This window comes from Anopheles stephensi, chromosome 2, assembly GCF_013141755.1.
Source record: "Anopheles stephensi strain Indian chromosome 2, UCI_ANSTEP_V1.0, whole genome shotgun sequence".
Taxonomy (NCBI): Eukaryota; Metazoa; Arthropoda; class Insecta; order Diptera; family Culicidae; genus Anopheles; species Anopheles stephensi.
The window spans coordinates 72,718,325-72,743,696 of NC_050202.1; the positions used below are offsets into that span (position 1 = coordinate 72,718,325).

The 25,372-nt window shown below is 43.7% G+C and overlaps 1 protein-coding gene across 11 annotated transcripts in view; it reads right to left on the reverse strand.

The window, feature by feature from the left end:
* The window catches only part of LOC118506289 (protein eva-1-like), a 95,147-nt gene that overhangs the window by 30,240 nt on the left and 39,535 nt on the right, over positions 1–25,372 (reverse strand). For all 11 annotated transcript variants that reach the window (XM_036043218.1, XM_036043212.1, XM_036043211.1 and 8 more), the window contains exons 3-4: positions 24,324–24,446; positions 19,343–19,461 (exon numbers count right to left, since the gene is read on the reverse strand). In XM_036043218.1, the coding sequence (XP_035899111.1) occupies positions 19,343–19,461; positions 24,324–24,446 (242 nt within the window). The remainder of the gene's footprint in view (positions 1–19,342; positions 19,462–24,323; positions 24,447–25,372) is intronic.

The following is a 25,372-nucleotide window of genomic DNA, read 5'->3' on the forward strand; positions in this document are numbered from 1 at the left end:
AATGAATTGACTAGACAAATTTGGGATTAATACCATGGTGAAAAGATAGCCAAGACAGAAAACTTCTATAATTTACTTGAATAACACACTGTTGTTTCGTTAAGTGAGCCTTATGGTTCACAACAGTGAGTAATGCGTGGGTGGCCAACCTTATTAGTTGAGCAAATTTAGTCAATAAACTCTCTTCAAGTTATGCATTTCTGACTAGCTTAAACTTGGTTTTAATATACTTTTATTTTCATAATTATTTTGAAAAGAAAATGCTTACTTTTATCCTTTCTCGACTTAGATTTCTTCCACTTGCATTTCGTTCCAAATGTTTAATCTTGCCCAGAGTTCTTCTCTTCTACCACACAGCTGGAGAAAGCATTTTTCCCGACACCTTCGTATGCAAAACACGTTGCTGGCCATTAAAGGTGTAAGGATTCGTCGCTCCACCACGCTCGCTCTTTTGTGCATAAATATTTGCTACCTTACGTACGCTGCCTTTCATCCAACAACGGTGCGAGAATCCGGCCGGTTCGCGGATTGTATTAGCCTAGCTAGATTGCACAACAGCGCAAGCCGGGCAACCGGGGCTTGCTCGTTGGCAACGGCACAAACCCAACCTCAAAATAAGGCATAAAATTTTAATACACAGATTTAACCATCTGCGTGAGCCGTATGGTGTGTGTGTGTGCCCGAAATGCAAGGATTGTATTCGTGGTTAAAGAGATTTCGTACGTAAAAACTGCGCGAAAAATGAACATACCGCCCGTGGCGGAGGGTACTTCACATCGCTTCTTAGCTTCCATGGCAACTCCGGGGGTTTCCATGTGGATTTACGCTACAGCGCCTAGTTAGACATTCGTACGCTGGAGGACATGTTTGTGCGGGAAGTATTTTTTGTTGTTGTCTTGTTTTGATACAATTGCCAGCCGTTCCCTTTCAATTGCCACATTTACATCTCAGGCAACCACTTTTCATGCTAGAGCAGATTTAATCAAGCCGTTCAAGCGCAATAGCTTTGCCGACCGGTGGCCCTGTCTCCGGTGCACCATCGCAAGCAAACATTTGAGCCTCGAGGCAACTGGGGCTAGGGTTTTGGAATCCTCCGCCTGGTCGTCGTACCTGCAGCCATTCATCTTTGCAGAGTAGCAAGTAACTCGGGATATTCATCTTCCAGCAGGATCGCTCTGTGCAGCCCCCGATGCGCTACCGTAGGGCTCCAAGGTACGATTCGTAGCATTGTTACCCGGCACCGGAAGCCAGCGCGAACCATACTGTCTGGGCTGTGTCAGGAAAAAGTAGCAAAAAGCTAAAAAGGATTCCGGACAGTTTTGGTCGTTGAAAGTGGTCGTCATTCGATTGTCAATGGGACCGTACAACTGCGCCTAACACGCCATGTTTGTTAGTCTAGGAGCGGTGTTTGCTTGACTGACGCTTTTGAAGTGAAGTCAGTCCGGTGCTTCGGATTCCGTCTGCTGGCTGACGACCCTTTTCTGTCAGAGTTCATTCCACTTCAATTGTCCACTTCTGATTGTTTAACTAGTCCCCTGTTGGACAGCTGTAATAAACAAATCGATCGAGTAGTGCGCTACAGTCGGCAAAACAAAGGAGCACATTTTTAAGCCACCCACAGAACAGCTTCCCAACTGGTAGCAGCTCTCAATCACAGGAAACTTTGTAGACGGTCGGGAAAAAGTTCAAACAGTTTACCACGGTTTACCGTTGGCCTCGGGCATTATCACAACTACCACTTGAATGCTGCAATCACGGACCACCGGGGATGATTTTGTTCACGGGCGTCTTTATCTAAACCTACTTCCCGGAAAGGAAGGCACAAGAAAAAACAACCCTAAACTTATGACATTGTAACGAAACAGCACAACAAAAACGCGGGCCACTGCGACAGGAATGTTAAGAAACGCCTGGAACGTGCACTCTGAACGACAGCAATGCTAGGGACGGTGCATATATGTGGTGTGACGTGCAGCGAGCTGTTTGCTTCCTGGTGTAGCTCAAGTTGTGCGACACCACCAGCACTGGCAGACAGTTCAGCAGTTTCCATGCCGTAGCAAGTGTTTCAATTTCCTACACGATGTAGTGTGTTCAACTGTAACTACAGAGCTTTCGTGTTGTTTCCATCCACTTTCCCCACACACACACATACGATCTCGTTTTCTAGTACATTTCAAAATGGCGACAGTCACACACACACACACACACCTTCGGCTGGCGGGAAGGAATGAAAAGGATTTGAAACATTAGCTTTTATGCACCGGCACAGACTCATTCAATTTTCCAGCTCGGTTCCTTGGGTTCCGGATGTGGTTAGTTGATTTCGAGCCATTTTCCTTTCCGCTTTCAATTTTGCATCGTAACAGCAGGCAAACGGGAATGTGTAATGTCGTAAAGGCGATTATGTAAGGATAGTCACGGAAAAAACTCCTCAAGATGGAAGGGAAGAAAGAAGTGTTAAGAAAATCGGAACCACTTTTCGGAGGGCACTATTTGACCCTGCCATAAATAGTGCCGCAATGAGGGGAAAAATAACACTATATTTCAGTGAACTATATTCGTGTCACTATAAAAGATTTTACAGTTTGTCCTTTGGCGCTTGAGTAAAATTGTAAGCCACTAGAAAAACGGTTCAATTCGCTAACCGAGTACACGGTGATGAATGTACTGTACGAATGTAGGTGACAAGGTTTGTTGGATTGGTGTGGAATGTTCGTGCAGGAAGATTTCCATTAATTGCGCTAGCTGTGCAATCATCACACGCGAGACAATGATTAAGACACCAGCCGTGGAATGCAATTTAGAATGCAATTGCAAATGCAAAACATACAGCCGTGCGCTATTAGAATTTCATTACGAATGCAAATTGAATTTTGTTCCAATTGAAGGATAATTTCGCTCCCGCTGTGCGTCATGCACAGGGCACTTGTGCGGTGGGGTTAGTGTATGTGTGGAGGCCTTCAATTACATTTGCAAGAGTAAGGTAACTTTTGTAAAGTGTCTGCAATTGATTTTTAATAGAATAGATCATTGACTTAGGATGATGTTAAGTGATGACTGATATTAAATTTAAAGAGGAAGTCTCACTGGTGATACATATATCTGAGAGGATTCTACTACTACTGAGAGGATACTGAAATTTTTTAACAAAATCAAGTTCGAAAGGAAGTTGATGCGACAGTTCTTTCGTACCGTTTGTGTGGAAGGACTCGTCATAATATCCAGCCTTACCACCAAGATTCTTCAGGTTCGTCTGAGCTATTCAAGTCATGAAAACGGTGCCGGTCGACCTTGCCCGGTTTATATATTCTGGCTATCCATACGGACAGAGGAGTCGTTGGAAGTCTCAAACTAAAATGGTGTTGAAAACGTTGGACCGTTGGAAGTTATCAAGGCTGATAATTAAGTATAAGAGGCCTTCAACTTTATTTCCTTGGCGTTAAAGGTTCAAGTTTCTTTAAGGCAAGAAATTGTTTCCTTCACGATATACCATGATGGACAAAGTATCTGCTTGCCGTAGGCTCTGACTGTGATAGGGCACGATTCGGGAAAAGAATATAGGTTGACAGCGATGATCTTGTGGTAGTAGAGGAGTTTTGCTACCTTGGCACGATCGTAACTTCGGACAGCAACGTCAGCAGTGAAATCTGCAAATACAGTAATCAGGGGAATCGTGCCTACTACGGGCTGCACAAACACCTGAGATCCAGAAGACTCCTACAAGACACACAATGTGTCATATATCGCAGACTGTTACTGTTACGCAGACTGTGTCCTCTGCTGGCACAAGTCCTGGACTCGTCGGCACAGGACACCAAAACACTCGTCATTTTCGCCGAGACGGCAAGTTGTGCGTATGGTGAAGGAGAATGACATCCTGACGGTTGCCGAAGCCGGAAGGATACACTAGTTAGGGCACGCGATGAAGATGCCGGACTCATGTCCTACCAGGAAGGTGCTAGTCAGTGACCCGTTCGGCACGAGGCGCAGAGCTGCACAGCGAGCCCGTTGACTGAATCAAGCGGAGTCAGACCTGAGGGAGATCGGCTTCAGCCATGGACCTACTTTCCTGGAAACTGAATGGCCATGTATTTTACACGTGGTTCATAGGAGCAGCCCACGGAAGAGTTCTTTCTTACCTTAAATATGAAAAAAAAAACATTTAAATTTCAACAACTCTTATCGATTTTCAATCCTTTCAAAGTTTTCAATTGCACTGCAGAGACCAAGCATTGCTACTCACAAACGGTTCCATTATACCGGTGAACCTCAACTCATTTCCAGGCAAATCTCTTTTGTGCAAGTTTTCGCTCGTAAAACCGATTGATTGTACACTGGCGTTATAAAATGAATTGACTCGAGCTCAAATGTTGCGAGGGGGAGAGGCGAAACGGAGCTGTTTTATTTTCCCGCACCATGGGAACCACTTTGCCCAACGGGGGCAACTGTGTAGCGAGCGTTAAATCGAATCGTTCATCTTCCTTTACGTCATGAATCGGGTACAACTCTTTTAACTGTGCAAACGGCGTAGGGCCGCCACATACACACGTTGACGACATGTTGACGAAATTTGGCAACAACCCTCTTTTCCCGCCGTCCAGCATCGGCCGGAGACCCTGCCAGCATCCCCGGCTCCGAACAATCAGTCATCGGGAGCGAGTAAGACGAACGAAAACCGCTCTCATGTGGCCCGTATCAAATTCAACCAAGCGCGCGCTTTGAAGTGAGACAAAAGGCAGAAAACCAGGCACCGGAGCGCAGGTAGCGACGAGAGCGATCCTTAAACAACCTTTCGAGATTCGCGATCCATCCCGTCCGGGTGTCCATCTTTTTTCTTCTGCGGAGCAACCCGATTCGGATGCCCCGCGTACGAGGCACATTAATCTTCTTCAGCACACCGGCGCACCGGCTGGCAGGGGCTAGCTGACACACAGGATTGCTGCAATCCTTCGTTACTTTGCATCGCAGCACCTCACCGGTCTGGGGACGATGAGGGCCCAGCAAACGCCGACCCGTCACCGAGTATCCGATTCCGTTTCAGCCAGTCCCTAACTGACTGATGTCCCTGATGCTCGGAGGAAAGCAGGAAAAAGAGAGAGAGAGTGTGTGTGAGCCCGAAAGTGAGTTGAAAGTTAGGTTGGCTTGGGTGCAGTTAAGAAACAGGTCGCCTTTAGTGGCCCCAAAGAAACCGAAAAACGAAAGATAAAAGTGTCACATTTGCTGATAGTTACATAATTCATGGCGTATGGTCTGGGGCCGCCAAAGCGGTCCACCTTGTGTGTGTGTGTGGTTGGGGCGCTCCCTAATGTGTGTGTGTGTGTGGATGTGGGTGGGTCCTCTGTTAGTAAATCTTGGAATTGGTTCGGGTTGACATCGTCCCATTTCATTTCTTTTACATTTCGTTGCGTTCATCATGGCTCGCTCGCTTCGTCAAGTGGTTGAAGGTTTCATATCGATTTTGTGACAGTTCCGGAAAAGCCAAAGTCGCCAAAGTACCTCCAAATTATATTTTGTATTTTTTGGAATGTAAGTGGAGGATGTTTGGAACCGAGTTTTTGTATGCTTGGCATGGTTGGATCGAAACCTGGAAAAATATTTAATTTATTACTTTTTGGAAGAGAGTTATTTGGGAACGTTGTTGTGAACAAAAAGTTGAAGTAAATAATCACAATCCGGTAAAAGTTATTATTTTCCTGAAGCAATCTATTTCTACTGAGATTTTTAGCAAGAAGTTGGCTTGGGGTGGTCCTATGGCCGAAGCAGTAGCTACATAGTCGCTGCCTTCACGGCAGAACCAGATATCGAATTCCGTCCAAAGAGTGTCTTCAGATGCTGGTCTGATTATCCAGCTTCGGGTAGAATGAAGTCTAAGTGGGACAATACGATGCTGTCTCAGCGCATCTTAAAAACATTATGTGAAACAATCTCAAGAATTTGTCTGGTGATTCCCAGAAAAGGTTTTAATTTCTCTTCTTCCTGTTTCAAGTCAAGTCATGGCCAACGAAATGGACAGCCCCAACCCTCGTAATGAAATCCTTGAAAACAACAAACTGTTAAAAAGACCTTAAAAAAGATCGCATGTAATGTCTGATAAGCACGAGCAACGAGACAGGGCAAGCAGTACATGCACAACCTTCCACGGCTACTTTGCACCAGAGCACATTTCTCAAAATTGCACCATTCTCAAGTTAACACTCTAACACTACCGGTTCAATCTGTGCACCGAGCGATCGTCTCTGTGTATGTGTGGAGCATTTCAACGCCCACTTCAAAAAACCGCTCCCGAGCCACCGGAAACGGAAGGCGGAAAAACAAAGTGACCCAGGACAAGGTTTCGAAACCCGGGAACGGCACACTGGAAGCTTGGGGCACTGGACAAATGTGGAGTTTTATTGTGCCGGGATACATACATCCTGCAAATCATGTACAGTACAGCGTTTCCTTCAAGGCCAAGGAGACCAAATGGGAGGCGGTCTGGCTGCCTTTGACAGGCGTACTGGCGTCATTCGCTTTCTGCTGAGTGGTGTGTGTGTAACACTAAACAGTCATTTATATGCATGAAATATGTACCATTGTCCTATAAAAATGTAAAAAATATCCTCCATCGTAAACCAGCTTCCAGTTGTAACCGTCGTGTGAGCGTGTGTACGTTACAATGAAGTTGCCTACAAAGTCAAAACCCACAACTCTGCTCTAGCAGCACACACGCATAAATTGCATTCCAAGCAGACGGTTAGGGCTGGCCGGAAGAAATTCAAGTTCTCTCTCTCTCTCTCTCTCTCTCTCTCTCTGTCGCGTGTGTGCTAGAAAGTAAAAGGACAAGGTTTATTTTCCTACATTGCACATTGCTTACTCCGGCTGGGACAATATCTTTTGCGTTTACCAAAGCCTCCCAAAATACGCATGAAAATGAAGATGAAATAAAATTGCACGTTACACGAACCGTAGTGTCTCTCCTGACAGGCACACACACACACACACACAATCGATTTACAGTACTGGACAAAATAAATCATACGCGAGCAAAAACAATGCTTTTAGGTTGTTATTATTGAGACAGGTTTAAGGGTTGGTTTATTCAGACTTTAGCCTTATTTTCTTTATTTTTTATATTCATTTATCATATGAAGCATTATAAAAAAAAATTAATCCGTATGATTTATTTTGTCCGTTACTGTAAACCCGAAAAACTGCTCCGTGATGAGTACGGGTTGAGTGCATGAAAAAGTACGGAATTCTTCAGCCGTTTAGGGCTGTCTTTTTTCATTTGACAGATCATATTCGAGACTCGATTGCCCTCCCTCCCAAACAACCCGAGCTAGTTCATTAGATGTACTATAGATAGAAAATACGGATTCACAATAAAAAAAACGAAAGAAAATTTCGAGGGAAGCCATTTGGTTGAACAATAAAATTGACATTAGAATAAAATGAAGCACAGCAGCAGCTCAGCAGCAGCAGATGTGGAAAGTTCCGCCTTTATATCCTGCTGTTGGTCATTTGACGTAGGCCGTTTCGCCCTTTAGCTGCTGCAGTCTTAGCATGTGTCCACATGTGATGATAGACATTTAGCAGAAGAAAACGCACATACCCAGCACGACACATCCGCTCGTTTTTTTCCTTCCTTTTCGTATGTTGAGCCTGTCCATCTCCGGTGCGAACAGTTGGCAGCCTCTCAACCGGCACGTCACTTACAAACTGATATCGTTGGTCATTTTGAAATATCTTTTCAGCATTCATCATACTGCAAGCTCCCGAACCAGCGCGGGGTGAAAGCTGTGAAGTGGGCCGAATGTGAGCCTCTCTGCTTCTTTTGAGACAGGCAACCGGAGAAGGATGGTGAAAATAAAAAAAAATGTGCCCCGTAATGCGGTGGTCAGTTTGAAGAGGGTTTATTCGGCCTTTTTGGGGATCTGCAAAAGAGGAAATCATCTGGACTGAACTCGTGGCATGGGTCCGAGTTTTATGTACTACTTGTCCAACTATATTATTTGCGCTTGAATAAAACATTACGAGCTGAGCTGTGGTCCATGCAGCAAGCAGTCGGTCGATCGAGTTTGATTTCCGCCCGATTGGAAATGTGTTTGATATGAACGTTTGGAGTGCTGTGAAGAAGAAAATAGACTCATAGGATGATGATCCGCTTCTTGGAAACTGTGACTGAATATATGGCATAAATAGGGCTGGTGGCCTCCAAACAACAGCAGGAAATGGTTGCGTTAATGCCACATCAGAGAAGCACTGAGCCCAGCAGAGACATCAAAATAATTGTTTCAACCTGTTACAACGGGCCCGCCACCGAGCTTTCTTTGTGATTGAAAACGATTCACAATTACTCTGAGCCACAACAAAAAATGGGGGGAAGACATGTGCTTCGCTTGGTGAATTGTAAGAAATTGTTTTTATTTCTACTGTGTGTGTTTTCGCAAGCCGCCAAACATACAATAAAAGCTTACGATCGCTCGACAAATACGTGTCCTTGGGGGCCAGTTTCGTCAGTCAGTCAGTCAGTCTATGCGCTTCCAGCCAAACAAACCCAGCGAGTACGTGAGTGAATGGCCGAGGTGTTGTGCAGTAGTTTGTTTTCGTTATTCAAAAAGCTGTGTGCTTTTATGTTGTAGCTTGTTTTTTTCTTTCTTCCTTTTCCAAGAGCAAGAGCAGCACAAAAAAAAAGGAAACGAAAGCTTTCGCCTTGAGTGCAATCAAGCGCTTGCAAAAATGGAATGAACGCCCGGCGTAAGCGAAAACGGTACGCGATGAAAAATTCAATATTCTCACTTGTTTCACGCTCAGCGGTCGCGTTATGCCACATCGGTTTTTGGTGGTGGCTGACAGCAAGATGGTTCCAGGACTGTCGGACAGGACAGCGGAAGCGTTTGTAATTTTTCTTACCCTTCCCACGTCAAGGAAAGGGACGAAAAAAACCCCGAGCAAAGAAACAATATAATAATGTGCTACCAGTGTGACTGTGAAAGAAGGGGGGTTTTTGTGTGTGTGTGTGTGGCGTGTGTTAAGCAACGAATGCACGAAGAAAGCATACTGTGGTAGCGCAATATTACATCCGTGCACACTACTTCCATGTTCCTTTTTAACTGGGCTTCCGGTTTCTGGTTGTGGTTGATGCCGGATGATGGTTTAGAATGACGGTTTTAGTTTCGCTTGTTCTGTGGTGACGTTGCACGCTGCTTTAATAACTGGAAATGACCGATTGTTATTACGTTCAGTTAGAATTTATGAGTGAAAGAAGAATTTTAGTGTATTGCAATTAAAATAATTGCAATAAAGCAAGCAACACTATCCACAATCTTTCTCCTCTTCCCATCACGTAAGTAACCACAGCTAGGAAACATTATTGTACTACACGCAAACACACAGCAAAGCTTTAAAACGAACGGCAAACACGCTACCAGAATAGAACTGTACACGCTGAATGGTTGGACTTGTTCTTTTGTTGGTCGTATCGTTCCACATTTCCCGTATGCTGTTTTTTCTCACATCTCAAGGACGAGCCAGTGCTCAGTCAGCGAATCAGTATGAATGAGACGTCGCCTGATGCAGCGTTGGTGCGTTCGTTCGCCACAGACACCGGGATGGATCCGGACATACATTGTGCAATCATTTTCGCAACCCCCTGTCCGTGATACTCATCATGATGAGATGCGGAACGGATGCGAACGGAAAAATAAACTCCACTCCTTCAACTGGACCTCTTCCTGGACTGGATTGTACATCGCCAAGCTTTCCCCTATTGGGGATTCTCTTCGGAGATACTTTTTTTAATGCACGTAGAATGGGGATGAATAAAAACAGTGCCACCCTTACGATAGGCGCGATAGGCGGGAAAAACCGGGAAAGCGGATGCGTTCCATGAGGCTTACGTGCATACGTGTAGGCGTAGATGGAACCGCATACGTATCGTCGGTTCGGTAATCGAGCTCAAGAAGATCGCTCAAGGGAGATAGATCGTGCGGCAGATAGCGTGGCGTGGATGAAGCGTACGAGACAGTATGCAACTTCCAGCACCGGTGGCATCCTAGTGACAAAATGAAGGCAAACAACCAAAGCAGAGGGCAAATTTAGAAATCGCTCCACACAGCCACACCATCGAGTAAACGGTACGGAATCCTGGCTCCCCATTGGCTTCGGCGTTAATACCGAAAAGGATTCTAATTTAATCAGAGTAATGAATTCCATTTTTGTGCTGCTCCCGTTTTTTGCCCACCACCACCACCACCAGCAGAACTAGTGCAGCCCGGAGACAGAAAGCGAGCACAGCGTCGGTCTAAGTTGCCGCCAGCGTTTGGACGAGCTCAAGCACAAACGTTTAATTAACATTATTGCGCCCCGGTGTTATTTTCCGAACAGCGCGCAACGGAATGAGCTGTTTATACGAGAATGGATTTTCTATGGGGGTGAGACGAGCGAGAAGGGATGCAATGCCACGGCTAGTTTCGCTCTAATGCCGAGAGTGGAAAATGATGGTAAACGTCGCGTTAACCTGCACCGGGCATCGGTGAGGGAAACTAGAGGGAAACGGGGCAAAGAGCTCAAGAGCCGCGATTCGGTTCGGGGTGCTCGTCTTGCCTTTGATAGCTTGTGGCTTTCCACCGGCATGTGTACGACCGGTTTTCCGGGCGGGAATTCCGACGGTTTGTGCAAGGCCGGGACGGTTTCCACGTTCCTGTGGCCTATTTCTTCTCCATCGGTGCTTATCGTTTGCAGGCCGACGGAATTGTGCTGTGCCGCCGGGCAGAGATTCTTCGGCTGCTTGAACATCGAATGAAACGAAGAGCGAAGGAGAAGAGGCAGAGAAAAAACAGATTTAGCAACGTTCCACAACTAATGAAAGTAATGTCTGGGTGGGTGACCAAAGCTGGTATTTGAGGTGAAAAGTTATCCCCAGGGGGTGGGGAGAGTGTGGGGGGGGGGGGGGGTAGAGTTTGCTCAGTTCGTTGCATTCGTTGTTGGTGGGAGATCCGGTAGCGCACCGTTTCCGAGTGCGGTCCATTTCGCTTCGAGAGATGATAATCAATTTTCTAATTTACAATCAATAAAGTTGGCGAGAGAATGGTGCGCGGGAGTTGGTTTAAATGGACCTGGGGCCTGGGGGAGCCGACCAAGCGATGTTATTAAATATTTTCAGCTTGGCTAAAATAGCTAATTTCGTTAATCAGGTGAGCTTAGATGCGATCGGAGTTCATTATTAGATTCGGTAAAAATAGTATCGTACCTCCCCCCAGCACCAACTCAGTGACTGTTGCTTATGGTGATTTTCACTTACTACAAGTTTCATATAAGGTTTATAAACCTAAACGAATAGCCTACCGTTCAACTTTACTCTGATGCTCCGACGAGTGTGTTTCCCGGTTTAGGAGCCAAGGAGTGTACTTGAAGCACAGTTTAAAAGGGAATGAACTGTTTAAAGTTCTATTAAGTGGAAAACTGCGCATCAGTCATCAGAGTGTGTCGATGAGTGTCGATGAAATATTCATCCACCGATCCAGCTTCTGACGTGCTCTCTCGCCCACCCACGACCGGTGCAACACTTCAAAGTATCAATGATGGTTCCGAGTTTCAGCGCACACTTCAAAAAGAATAATCTCCCACTCGTGCCGGTGCTCCAGCTCCAGTCGAACTGACACTTGATGAAGGTCCTTTCGCACGCTCGTCCCATCTCTCGAACTCTCGTCCAGCGGACCAACCAGCGGTGGGTACGTTTCAGTCACGCAAATTTCAAATCATTCGGCTACAAGTGACTTTAATGACTTGGCTGACGAGACTCATTAGGGGAAATAATTACTTTAATAGATTGAAAAGGTAATTGACTTAAAATTATCAGCCAAGCGATGGTACTCAGCCCGGGACGATGATATTAAGGGATCGTTGAGCGAGTTGGTGTTCCCTTCTTTTCCCCCTCTTCCGGAAGCAAATGAGCAGCAAGTTTTTGGAAAGTTTCATGATATAGTTCAACTTTAGGCAATCGAAACAGATAATATCCCAATATTTTAGCCTTAAGTCTCTTTAGCCTTAAGTTTATTTTAGCTCTTTACTCTCTTACACCACCTCTGTTCATGAACTCATCAATTCAGCACTAAGTTTTCAGTACGTAATGTACGTGCAAAAAGGACATTATGGTCCTTGGTTAGACAACTAACCTCAGCAACGCTCGTTAAAGAGATCAGCAAAATGAAAAATTGTACTCTATGGAGTTGCATGCGAGTACGTCACGTTGAACGATAAGGTTCAAAACTTTCTTTGAGAATTTGGCCACATTGAATTCAAGCAAAAAATGTTGTGACAAACTGTTGCCATTGTTTTTCTTATGTCACTACCTTTAATGTCACAAATGGAGACGCCGACTGCAATGCCTGATGGAGACGCCTTGTTGTTTTATATTTAATTTCAATTAATAAAATTCATGATCAAAAATTTCTCAACAGCACTTAAAACGCTTTCCACTTCATAAATCTTTTCCCCACACTCGCACCCGGAGCAGGGAAGTTTTTGATAAATTGTACCAAACACTCATCGCTCATTTTAAGTGCGTCCTTCCGGTGACTTTTCGTTTCATAGTTTCGTGTGGCGCTGTGTCTAAACGTGCCGGTCAGCATGGGTCGTCGTCGGTGAGTGAGTGACTGGGCAAACGACACGCTATAAATTTATTAATTGAATTGAGGTACCCGTTGCGGTTATTAATATTTTATAGTTCATTTAAAATGCTCTGCAGTATGCTTTGGAGCGATGGCGAACCGCAGCACAAAAACTTATGAATTTTTGGCTGATGGAAACGACGGCAGGAACGCACCGAAACGGGATTTCGGTTTGTAACGTTTAGCGGGGCGAGAAAGGGGAAAGTGACTGATTTTTGTGCAGGATAGAGACGAGACTATCGATTATAATGATGGCTGAAGTTCATCTAAACGCACATACTCACTCAAGCATTTTTTAAATAAGTTGTGGCTTGAACAACATTTTAATAATAGAAATGGTAATTTAGGAAAAAAAAACATTTGAAGCTTAGGTGCAATTTTATACATTTTCTTGACGTAAATGATATGCGTGATGAAACGTTTCGGTACGCTAATGCGGCCTGCATGCATGTTCCCAACAGCCTGTCACTTTTGGCAGCATTTTACGACATGAAATGTCCTCTCGTTTATGAACCGTCCTATCATGATGGGTCATAAAAGCAACGGTGGGACATTTGATCAAAGTTTCAGTGACCCGAGCGGCTTTGTATGTGTGTATGTCTGTGTGCGCCCCTAAGTGAAAGAAAAGAGCAAGCTGGAGGGAGAAGCAGGCGTGAGAGAGGAATGTAAAATGGAGCTGGGTAAAGTGTTGGACGGATCATATTGCCAAGGGTATAAGTAGTTAAGGAAGATTTTTACTGATATTCTCGAGCGTGTAGAGCAGATTCTACGCTCGCTTCTGTCCTTTTGTGTCCCCGTCGTGTGTTGATGTATAATGCTCTGTGTGCCTTTTTATGGCGTTGACTGTTGTTTGACGGAGGACAATAAACAAAACCATCTGGCTGTAAAACACTAAATGAAAATCTGTTTGGGTGTGATTGCCAAGATTATTTAATTTGGTGAAGTGCAAAAGGGTGGGATTGACGTTTTGTAAGGCCGGTGCAGAAGTCATTCATCTTGCCACCGATCCGATCGATTACTTAAATAAATATTACAAATAAAATTAAAGACATTTTTTGAATAAATGTTTTACATTAAGTTATTCAATTGCTATCTCTTCATTCTACATTAAAAAAACACTTGAAAATAGGTTACATATAATCTGAAAACAATCAAAAATTCTCTTTCGCAGCGCAATACCCATTCAACCAACACACGCTGTACCTGATAAATTGCATACCGATAAAACAAAAAGCAGACAAACAGGCGTTCCCTACCAGAAAATGTTGAAAATATGGCTTTCGCATCAATTTCAAGCGAAGCAGAGAGTGCCATTCGGGTGAAGGTAAAGTAATGAAAGAAATTCCTTCGATTAGACTCGCACTGCTGCTGACAGATGTTCTCAATTTCAGAAGTTATCACAGCTCGATCGATTTACCAGCTACTAGAGCTGACGGCAAGAAATAAATTGTGCCTGCCGTGGCCAACACGTGATGACACTGCCGCTCGGCAAGCAGCCGGATTGGCTTAGTAACGAACTTTAAACGTTTGTCGTTAAGCCAGTGTACCATTATTATTGGGTGGATTGAACTTTTGCTGGCACCCATATTTCATGGAAGAAGTTATACTGAAGCAGAAGAAGAAGCCTGTTAAGAAGTTATACTCTGAGGAATTGGAGTGTCCGATTGAAGATGTGAGAATTTGCTGTGCTTGATATTATGTGCAATACAACATGTGTTTTAAATCATCTACCTCAAATCCATTCATCGTAAAATATTACTCTCATCCAGTTTTAGTTCACATAAGTATGTAAGATTTAAAAGCGTTGCCGTAACATTCAGTTTTTTTGTTAGACATTCATTCATTTTAAGGGAATATAATGTCTGGTCGCTCTTCCCTATCGAGTATTTTTTGTTTGGAATTGTTTTCCAAAAATGGATTTTAGGAAATAGTTTTTCTTGCATTACCAAATCCAAAACGAAAAAAAAGAACCAATGATAAACGAAAGCAAATAACTTTTGGTGTGTTTTTTTTTTCTAGCGATGCGACATCTGTTGAAATGGAAGCAAAACTAAAAACATCATTTATCAAAGGCATCAATGCAAAATTTTCCTTCGCGTAGATTCAACACAATGCAACGAAAGAGGGTGAAAAACGAGTAGTTCAACAATACACTTTCTGTGGTTGTTTGCAAGTCTTTTTTCGTTGTTATAATTTTGTCATTTCCTAACGTAAAGCATTCTGCTTTACAAATATTCATTCTAAAAATGAAAAAAGTTCATTTTTTCAAAAGTTTATTTTTTTTATTAATTACACATTTCTATGAAAAATATTTACTTCAAAAATTACTTATAATAAAACAAAAATTAATTATTTGTGCGCTTAATGGAGACGCCTGGTACTTGTCACTTCGACTTTTGATGGAGACGCCTCGTTATTTATGTGACAACCATGCATATAGTATTTTTTGTTCGGATTAAGAGTTAGAATGTGATTTCCTTACATCAGAAAGATATCTTTAACCCGTTTATAATGTAATGTAATAAGGAACAAATATAGACACTTGCATCCTACCAAAGACACACCTGCGCCCTCAAAGTGCTTCTCTATGCTACAGGAAAAAGCAAATTTCTTCCATCCAAATTCTGTCAACACAAACACAATAATAATTCATGTGGTTGGCACACAACGAACCTACCACCGTAATAGTTAAAAATCCTCTCTTCCCCTTGATGAAATGATGAAAATTTGTGACACAACACTAAAGTACCATTGGAGTTGTGCACGGTACGGAAAACGGTCCCCGGTTAAGAAAAAGGTCTCCGTTACAGCTTGACACACCTGTTGTTGTTGTTTTAATATGCTTCCAGCCGCCGTCCTGAACGATGGATTGCGCAACCAACCGAAAGTAAACGAACTTTTCGTGGAAAATTTTTGTTCCGAAAACAGGGGAAGCAGGCGGCAAAGGAATGAATAAATGTCGTCGGGTTTTCTGTTCCACGGTGGCTCGCACTGTCACACGGTCGGTCACGCAGATTGTTATTACGCTCTCGGATCCCGGCCAGGGCTGGAGGGAATTTGCAGCTGGGAGCGCCCGTAACGGATACTGGGGATGATCAGAGAAGTCTAGGTTCCGGTGACCGCGTTCCTTGAGCTATAAAATCTATGAAAGTTTATTTGAAGCAAAAGTTTCGCCACTGGTTTGGACGGTGCCCGAGTGCCACTTCTGGTTGGTTATTATCATCTGTACTGCCCTCGAGCGTAATAATAGGATTATACATAGCCCTGCAGTCGCCATCAGTAAAAGCCAGGGCGGGCTATGACTCTCGTTTAGTATAAGATGCGGATTTCACTCTTGTTCTTTTCCATCTTTTGTTGGCAGCTTCTTCTTCTTGGTGGGAGGGGGGGGGGAAGCAGACAAACCAGGACAGTTGCGAAAGAAAGATTCCTTTTCTGAGAAATGCAGGAAAAACCACAAATCCGGACGCACACAACACAGAGCATCCATCGCCAACGACGAGGGAGTGTGAGCTAATGTTTCAGAAAAGGATTATGACAGCTTTCGTCCACTTCGGGCAGGCGTTTTGCGGGCAGGCACTTTACACAGGAAACCTTGAGAAAGTCGTCCGAGTGTCGATTCTCGGGGCTGAAGATGCTACTGCAATCCTGCCAGCTTCAATGTAACTCTCGCTGTGGAAAGCATAATAATGCTGGTAGCTTGTGTTTGAACGTTCGCTCGGGCATCGGTTCGGGGTTGGCATTAAAGCGTACGAAAGTTCATATTTCCTTATGGTTTTTTGAAAGTGAATGAAGGCTAACAACGCAGTCCGATTGCTTAATCGGAGTCGTTTATTGTTGTCAGAAGCTCCATCATGGAGATGTCAAAATATCAACAATCATTGTGGTATTTGAAGGATGGTTATTTTAGTAATTTAGCTACAGTCCTTGTTTTGAAAGCCGCTAAAAGAATATTTTTTTCTGACAATGATTGCTTTGAAGAAAAAAAACCATCGCCATTAAGAGATAACATTTATTCTTCGAAATCCTCCCAAAATACCAGGAAAGAATGCATCGTTGAGCACAATGGAAAGAAAATAATGTTGGTGCTCAACAATTCCGAAGTTTCATTCCAAGTTCGAGTTCTTTTGAAATGTTTATTACCGTGCATGTTCGTTCGTGTTTTCATGCCGTACGAAACGCATAAACGCCATCCGGAGATGAAGATAGGAGGTGTGAAAACACAAATTAGTTCACACTTGTGCTCGCCTAAAAGCAAACCCTGCACATGCATGGGTGCAAAGCAATTGCCTACATTTAGGCGCAAAAGAAAATCTTGTAGCAAAAGTTTGGGGCGCCGTCCGTTGCATGCTAGGCAATTGCTTTGCTGCATGCCTAGCATTCGGTTGCTTCTTGGCTTGATGTTTGTATGTTTGTGTGTGTGTGTGTGTCTGTTTCGGAGTGCTTAGAATTGTGCCGGCCTGCACACAAACCATGCCGTCACGGAAACGACGTCATCTACCCGTAAGCACATTATCATGTACGCAGAAGATGACGATGATGAATGCTGATACGAACGTTGTGAACACGCCAAAGCACTAATCCTCCCATACGACATCCACTTGGGAGTGCCTCCCACAGAACCAGTATCCAGCGGGGAGTTGCGAGATAATGAACCGGCCGACCGGTACGACGACGGCCGAGAGCAGGCTGGTGTGACACAAAGATGCTTTATTTTATCATGCATTACCGAGGGTGATTAAAGCACAACACAACACTCCGGTCTGGGTGGTTGATGTATCAATCCGGAGTGTGTATGTGTGTACACGTGTGTAAGCAGCACTAGCTGGTTGAATGCTATTAACCCTGAACATGGAAAACATTGAAGCTTGTTAGGGTGAGCCGAGATTCAGTGGCGTCAAACATCGGCCTAAGGAGCGGGAAGGCTTAAATGGGATTAAGTACTAAAGGGTAGCATGGTTTTGCTATTTGTTTTTAATTTGAAGATGTGGCTTAGCTACCAGCGGATTTGGTAGGAAGACGTTGATATTGGAAGTTTATCTATGCTCTATGAGCTCTAGGTAGTTTCCAGTGCAAAACAAATTTACTTCTGATTTTAAATCCCTTTTTTCATAACCCGATTCAACCCACAATGAATAAAAGATAAAAAAAAGCTCAAAACGTACGGAAAACACCGTCTGCACATAAAATATGCATTGCATAAGCAAACCTCGCCCATCGTCGTAATTAATTTGCCTCGTCCGCGCACCTTCCGTGTTATCACGTCCGTTTTTATTGCTTCTTTAGCAGTAAGCAGTTTTTTCCGTAAGCAGGAGCTGCTGACACAAACCCGAACCAGCCCGAAGCATCTTTCTGCAGCGGCTAAATAAAAGTTTGCACAGCCACACTCATTAAAACACAATTCACTAAGAAGTGAAACCCATTATCGAATATTAGCCGCGAAAGCGGCCGGCACCAACATAATTCATTTCGCGCTCGCTGCGACAGATTGGCAGAGCAAAATAAAAAAAAGTGGAGCCAAATAATAAAAAACGCCCATAAAAACTTGCACCGAACGATCTTGCGTTGGAAAAAAGCTTGCCGGAGAGAACGGACGGTTTGCTGACGCGGGGAAGTTAACCACAGTTAGATGAGTTTCTTTCTCCGTTTTGGCTGGAATGTGATTGGGTGCCGGTCGGTTGGAGAAAAAGCTCTGCCCGGGCCAATTGTATGGTGTGGTGCGTGCGTTTGCCATTTTTTGTTATTTGTTTCTGATTTTACAACAAGCGATAACAGTCGTGGGTGTGAACTGGGGTGCTGGCTTTTCACAAGTTCAACGAGGTCAAAATAAATTAAATTTCATCCGAAAAGTGCTGCTTGTTGCGGTTAAATTTGCGCTCCAGCAGAAAATAGCTATCTCTCCCTCTCACACACAAACACACATACAGAGAGGAAAGGTTCGAAGGACCTTGACGCAATTTGTCCATTATCGCATCAGATCGAAAATCCTTATCATCATCATCCACTTAAAGCGCTGAAAAATTCTTCGTAACTGACAACACTGAGAGCTTCTCTGGCCCAGCACTGGACTGAACTGGACATTGCAGGACACGCTCACATGCGCTTGGTACTGTTGGGAACCGTTCTGGCACTGCTGGTGCTGCTGCTGCTGCTGCTACTGCTACCGAGTGGAAGTGGAATAAATTATGCATTCTGACATTGGCAGTGTTTGCTAATTAGCATAAATTATGATTTATCGCGCTCTGTGTTAATTGCCTTCATTTACGACGGATTGGTGTGGATTCTTTTCTACCGCGGCCATCGTACATTCATTGTGGTTGCAGCAGAAAATGGAACGAATGGAGAAAGGAAAATTTGTTTACTTGCGGAAAGCCATCTGTTTTACTTCTTTTTTTTTTTGTTTTTATTTCCAGTATAATAAGGGGAAAACAATAGGTTAAATTGAAAGTGGTTGACTTGATTGTGTGTGTGTGTGGTTGTGTGAGCGTTTTTACCCCCCGTAGTTGATCTTATTCAAAGTTTTATGTTAACAACCTTCTCGGTGACATACAGACACCTTTCATTCTTATTTGGCTGTTCAGCAATGGAAAAAACTCTCTCTCTCTCTTTCTTTCCAGCGTAAAGTATGCCTTAACTGTGTGCGGAAATAGTTGGTGAAAGTTTGATGCAAAGTGAGCGAAAAGTTTTCCACTTACCTGTAACGCGTTTGGCCAGGTGCAGCTCTCGGGTGCTTTTATTTCTATTTCCGTCCCCGGTATGCTGATGTCGAGTGCATCCTCGGTGCTGGCCGGACACAGGTTCCGTTCGTTTGCATCTGTGTGTGTGAGTGTGAAACAGAGGGTAAAAGATTTGATGAAAACTGCACATCGTTTGCCACCGGGAAAAGTGTCGTTATGAGTGTTTTTATTGTTGTGACAACGCTTCGTTGGAGTAAAGCGACGACTAAGGGTGATTGAAGCAATATTAAAGTGTAAGCGGAGTGTATAAGTCATTGTTATAGCTTACTATAATAATTCTTTTGTTCCCTGTTAAACTAATTATTACACAGTAGTAATAAAGCCTTTACCATCCACTGTACTGCAGTGGGCAACGAAGAACAAATAATGGGATAAAATTATTTTCATGTCTTTTTGTACAAAAAGGGGAATATTATTTAAAATTTGATGGAAGTTTGAGTAAAGTAATGTGTTTTTTTAACCTTGTAACGAAAAGGTGCTGATATTTCTGGTTGTTATGAGCATTTTTGAACGAATTCCTATGGCGTATTAAATGATTGTTTTGATGGAACAAATTGTTATCTGCTTCTATTTATTTCTTTATATAATGACCTCAAAGGTCTTGTCTGCTATTTCTGGCTTACTAAACTTATGGATACCGCATAGTTGGATAGTCAGTCCTCACTATGGGAGAACTCCTCACTAAAATGGCCCAGATGGGTTTTGAAACCCGGTCCTGTCGCCGCTATCGCCTCTTAAAATTCTACAGAGGTAGAAAATTACGATTTCGGCTTTCTGCTAGTCTGAACTTTCAGATTGAACCATAATTACCAAATTGAAGAAAACTCAAGGCTGATTTTGGTCTATTCTCCCCGCAAATGCCAATTGTGCACTGTTTAATAACGCTTCATACGTGGATACTTAACCATTTGCAAATTTAAACCAAAAAACAGAATTATATGCTAAGCTCATAATGTGTGACTAAATGGTAAATGATCAGAAAAACTCACACACACGCACATAAACAGCGAGCGAAGAAAGCACGCAAATAGCGTAAAAACCGCACATCGCACACGAAAAGATAAACTGTAAACTGTTATGAAATGCTGAGTCGAATTGAATTATTTGCTAATTGGATTACACGAGCATAATATTTACGCCACATATAAACAAAGCCATTTGCCAAAGAGCAAAAAAACGAAAACACTCTCGATGGAGACAAAAACAAACAGCTAAAGCTCGGGACAGTGCCTGGGGTTGATCGAAAACCACAAAATTTCCCAATGTGCGCTATCGTCCCCCCCCCTCAGAATTGGGCGAAAGCTGGGTAATATTTTATGTGCGTAGCCGAATGGCGCACGCAAGCGTTTGTGTACGGGCGTGACTCATGTTGGTGGCAGGAGTAAAAGAATGAGGCGTGCAGCAGCAAAAACAAAAAAAAACGTCGAAGCGAAATAAAATATACCAGCAAAATGGGGTATAGCATTTGCTTTCCGGACCGCTGCATCGTTGCTTTATGGACATAATTTGTTAATGCTTCTCAATTAGTTTCCGCACGTACGGTTTCCGGATCGGTTTTCGATTCCCGCGCACCCGGAGACTACAAGACTCCCGCCATTGACGATGACGGCCTTGACGGCAACTATGGCAGTCTAAGCCTCCGCTCGGGGCTCGAAGAAGGACTTTCTGTGAAGAACAACCAGCAGGCAGGCGGCTGAGCATATAAATCAAAACCCCCCGAAATAAATCCGATAACGAGCGTCTTTTGCCGATGCCGGCGTAGCTTTTTAACCGGAGAACCGACTAAATCCCGAGGTTCCCCTGGTTCGTTCCCTTGCTGAGACCGTAGTCGGCCTCAATCAACCCAAATACAGCGCCGCGTGGGAAACACAATCCCATCGATACGTAAATGGTGATAAATGTTCCTTTAAAAAGATTGCAGCAAATTAATTTCCCGGGCGCTGGCTCGATTTTCCGCTAGACTTTCTTTTGCCGGTAAATCCGGGCACACCAGCAAACGATCCGTATGCGATCCGTGTGCGGGTTTGGACGGAATCGAAGAATCCAATCGCAAAGTGAACGCCAATAATTAGTAGGATTATTTAATTATTATATTACGCCAACCGGTTTTCCCGTATGTTGTGGGAAATGGGGCGTGGATGTGGCTTACGAGAAGGCGAGGAGGGAGTGGGTTTGGAAATTGCACTTTTATGACCATTGTTTCGTGAGCCGCTTTTCTTCTGGATTTTCTAGAGCATACTCCGGTTGGGAAATGAGTGCTCGTGATGCATTCGTTTTGCTGGTCGGTGCTTTTAAGTTTTATTTGTTTAATTTTGATTTACTGATATTTATTGCTGGAAGCTAATGGAACAAAGTGCTGAAGATCATTAATTAGCTTTTTGTTTTCGTATTCCTATTCGTTTATTCAGTTATCGAACAATAATTGCCTACATAACAAAGCAGCAGGTACAGCATATATAGTCAAAACAGTTGTCTGAAAAGAGCTTTTATACGAACAGCCTTCATTTTTAAATGTATTAAATCCTCTTTTCTATGCTTCCATAATTTATAAAATCAGCTCATTAGCGCTATATGCTGTTCATGTGAAATCTGATCGTCATAATTGTCGAGGTCTTAACTGTCAACCTGGAGCAAGGTAGTTAATTCCTTCTAGGCTAAACGAATCGTCAATAATTCCATTTATTGTCTGAAGAATGTGCTAATAAATGTTCGAAAGATGCTAGAACATAAAGCAAACATCTTATGCGGTCATTAGGGCATTGAGACATTGCGGGTACGTAGCAGAAGCTTACCAAACGATCAATCGAGCGGCACTAAACCTCGGGTGGGAGATTAAGAAAATGGCAGGCCGGTGGCCGGGACGATAACGGCGCCAACCTTCATACGGCCGGACCGGGGTTCAAATCTCAGCCAGACCGCCACCCTGTACGCTGGGCTGACTTATTTGCTATGGGTGAAATCCAAGTCACAGAAAGTCAGAAATGGCAGTCCAAGATCTCTCGAGTTTTTAGGGCTAAGAAAGAAGAAGAATGAACAAACAGATGTCATCATCTTTCAAGTCGGCCAAAACTTCACCTATCTGAGGTCAAAAGTCAGCATCGCCAACAACATTGAAGTTGAGCTACCCGCAAGGGTTCAGGCTGCCAACCGGTCATACTAAAGCCTGAGGAAATTACTCAACATACCTGTTGTGACGGACGGAGCCGGGGACTGTATAGAACATGAATAGAACAAATTGTTCGGAACATGCTCAGAAGGATGTTCGTTGCCGTATGTGTAGAGGAGCTACTATAATGACGAGCTGTACGAGCTGCACGGTGATCTCAACATCGTGCAGCAAATTCGAATCGCTAGGCTGTTTGATCGCACTTTGATTGTAATATTGAGACCTTGAACTAGTTTCCTATTTACTCCGTATTTCGTTAGTTTCGTCAGCAGAAACGTAACGTAGAAACCAGATAACTTTACCAAGTTTTACAAGCAATTATTTTTTATTTATTTAAGCCCAGAAATAGATAGCCATAGCCATGAACTACCAAAAACAGAGTTCACATAGATCCCCCACTTATTGGAACCTAGCTGGATGATTGTCACGCCACTAAAAATATGCTCCCTGGTTTTTCATTACATCCACCCTCGTCCAGTAATATAGTTTAATCAACAAAGATTTGGATCCTTCTATCGAATTGTTCTTGGTGGATTATTTCGCTCAAAAACCTGTCAATCGTGGCGTCGAGAGAGCTTCGACGACTTCACACAAAACCCCCCGTTACGAGACTCGAGTGGCTGCACGAGTTCTTGTGAAATTCTTCGAACGCTGACAGCAGTCACCATCGTTCACCAGGGCTAAAAGTGAACTGGGAATGAGGGAGCCACTACCCGGACGGTGACTGATTTATTGAAATGTCGAGGAAAACACTTTCGCTGCAAATGAAAGGACGGGGAAGCTTCGCGATGATGAACCATTCGGTCGGAACCAAACCAAGCACCAGGAGTGCGGTTACGGTTTGCTGATAATGACAATTTCGCCAAGCTTGGAGGTCAAACGGCTAAGCACTTTTATTTTCGGGTGGTGCCGTTGAAGGGCGCACCACCCTTCCACACCAACACACAGCAACTTCTCATCATCACGGGCGGACGCTCATCAAAAAAGGCGTGCTCCAGTCGTAACCAGTCATCGAACTTTGCTACTTCGCGCACGAATAAGTTTTTAATTAATTTCCCATTATTCATTCAGTGTTTTGTGCGATTGTTTTCGCACGGAACGGGTCGGGAAAACTGGTGCCCAAAATTGGTGCCCCGTCTGTATCGACAGACCTAGCGAGCGCGCTGATTACATCAGACTTTTCAATTTTAAGCCAGCTTCCCTGGTGATTCTGCTTCTTCTGGCTGCGTATTGATGCGGGTTGTTTGCGGTGAAACCGAAAGCTTGTTTTTACCTTTTTTGCGTAGCGATCCGATTGAAATGGATGGGAGAGGGGCTAAAGCTAAAAAACAATAACTCGACGCCCGCAATGAATGAGTGGGTTGTGTGGGGTGAAAATTGATTGATTATGCGTGAGAATACAGAAAAGCCGATAAAGTTCGTGCGCGTCGTCGGGCGGGGTTGTTGTTGTTTCAGGCAAGTTTGAAATTTAGTTCTTCGGTTCGCAGCTTGGGCCACAAGATAATTGAGGGCAAGCAGTTTTTTATTCTGATTTTAGATTTAAAAATAACTCGCCAGTTAGTTAGTTATTTGGAATAGGATTTTGCTACTGAAAGTGAGGTGTATCTGGCCATTCAAAGTCTCTCTTGTTTGAGAAATTATGGTGAACAAGCTTTAATCAAGAACTCAATCCAATATTTCATTACACAAACCCTAACACAACTCGAACATCATCATCCACTGCCGCTGCATCAACTCGCACGTTGCACGATTTGTTAGATCGTATCTACTTACCGCCACTTCGCCCGTACTGCGCTATCTCGATCGAGATGCTCGTGCCGCGGGGACAGCTTAATGTGACAAGCTCTCGATCACAGCCGGCCCGTTGATATGTGCGCAACGTCCCCGAAAGAAGCGCTGCAATTGAGACACCAAGAAATAGAGAGAGACAGAGAGAATAAGAAAATGGAATATATATAGTGAAAAGACGGAACAATTGCACGAGCGTGGAATAAAAATCAGGATGTGGCACCAACGAAGAAAGAAAAGAAAAAACCTTCCACAAACGAGGTCGACGCGAACGATGGGAGCAAACTGGAAGCGTTTGTCATTGTGCTGGAAGATTTTTCTCCCCGGCATCGGTGCGAAGTGTGAAAGGCATCCATATTGTACGCTTCGCCCGGGAAAACGTCCCCGGAACAGTCTAGCGATGGAAAGGAAGCGATGGTACGTGTTTTTGGGCAGCACGGAAAAGAGCATGCCCTTTGAACGAGAAGACGGATGTGTCTGGTTGAAGGAAAATGAAAGGGATGGCACAAACACTCACACACACACACACTCCTAACAAAAAACTGGCGAACCTTCATATTATCACATTAATTTGTCTCGACACTTTCGCATCTCGGAGACTGATTAGGATCAAAATTGAGTTGATAATCTTGAGACGGGAAAATACAATTCCGCAGGGTGGCGTACGGTTGTGTTTGTGTGTGTGTGCAGAAAAAAGATAAATTTGAGTTCTTCTCGGAAGGAGAATACAACAAAAAAAACATTGTGGAAAACATTGTTGAAGCTCAATTTTTCATTTACAAAGCAGTTGTGCTGATGGTTTCTGTTGCGCTACTCAGAGGAGGACATCTGAATTGGTCGGATACGTTTTTGGTTCTAACTTTTTCCTTATTTACAATATTACCCTACTCCTTTCCTTGTACTGAAACTATGAATGTCACATTCATTATTGATTCTCCTTGTGGCATGTAATCAAATAGCATACATTTAGGCGCAAACAGCATTGTAACACGTTGTATCCAGCTAGGGGGTATATTTCATACTGTTTGAACGAC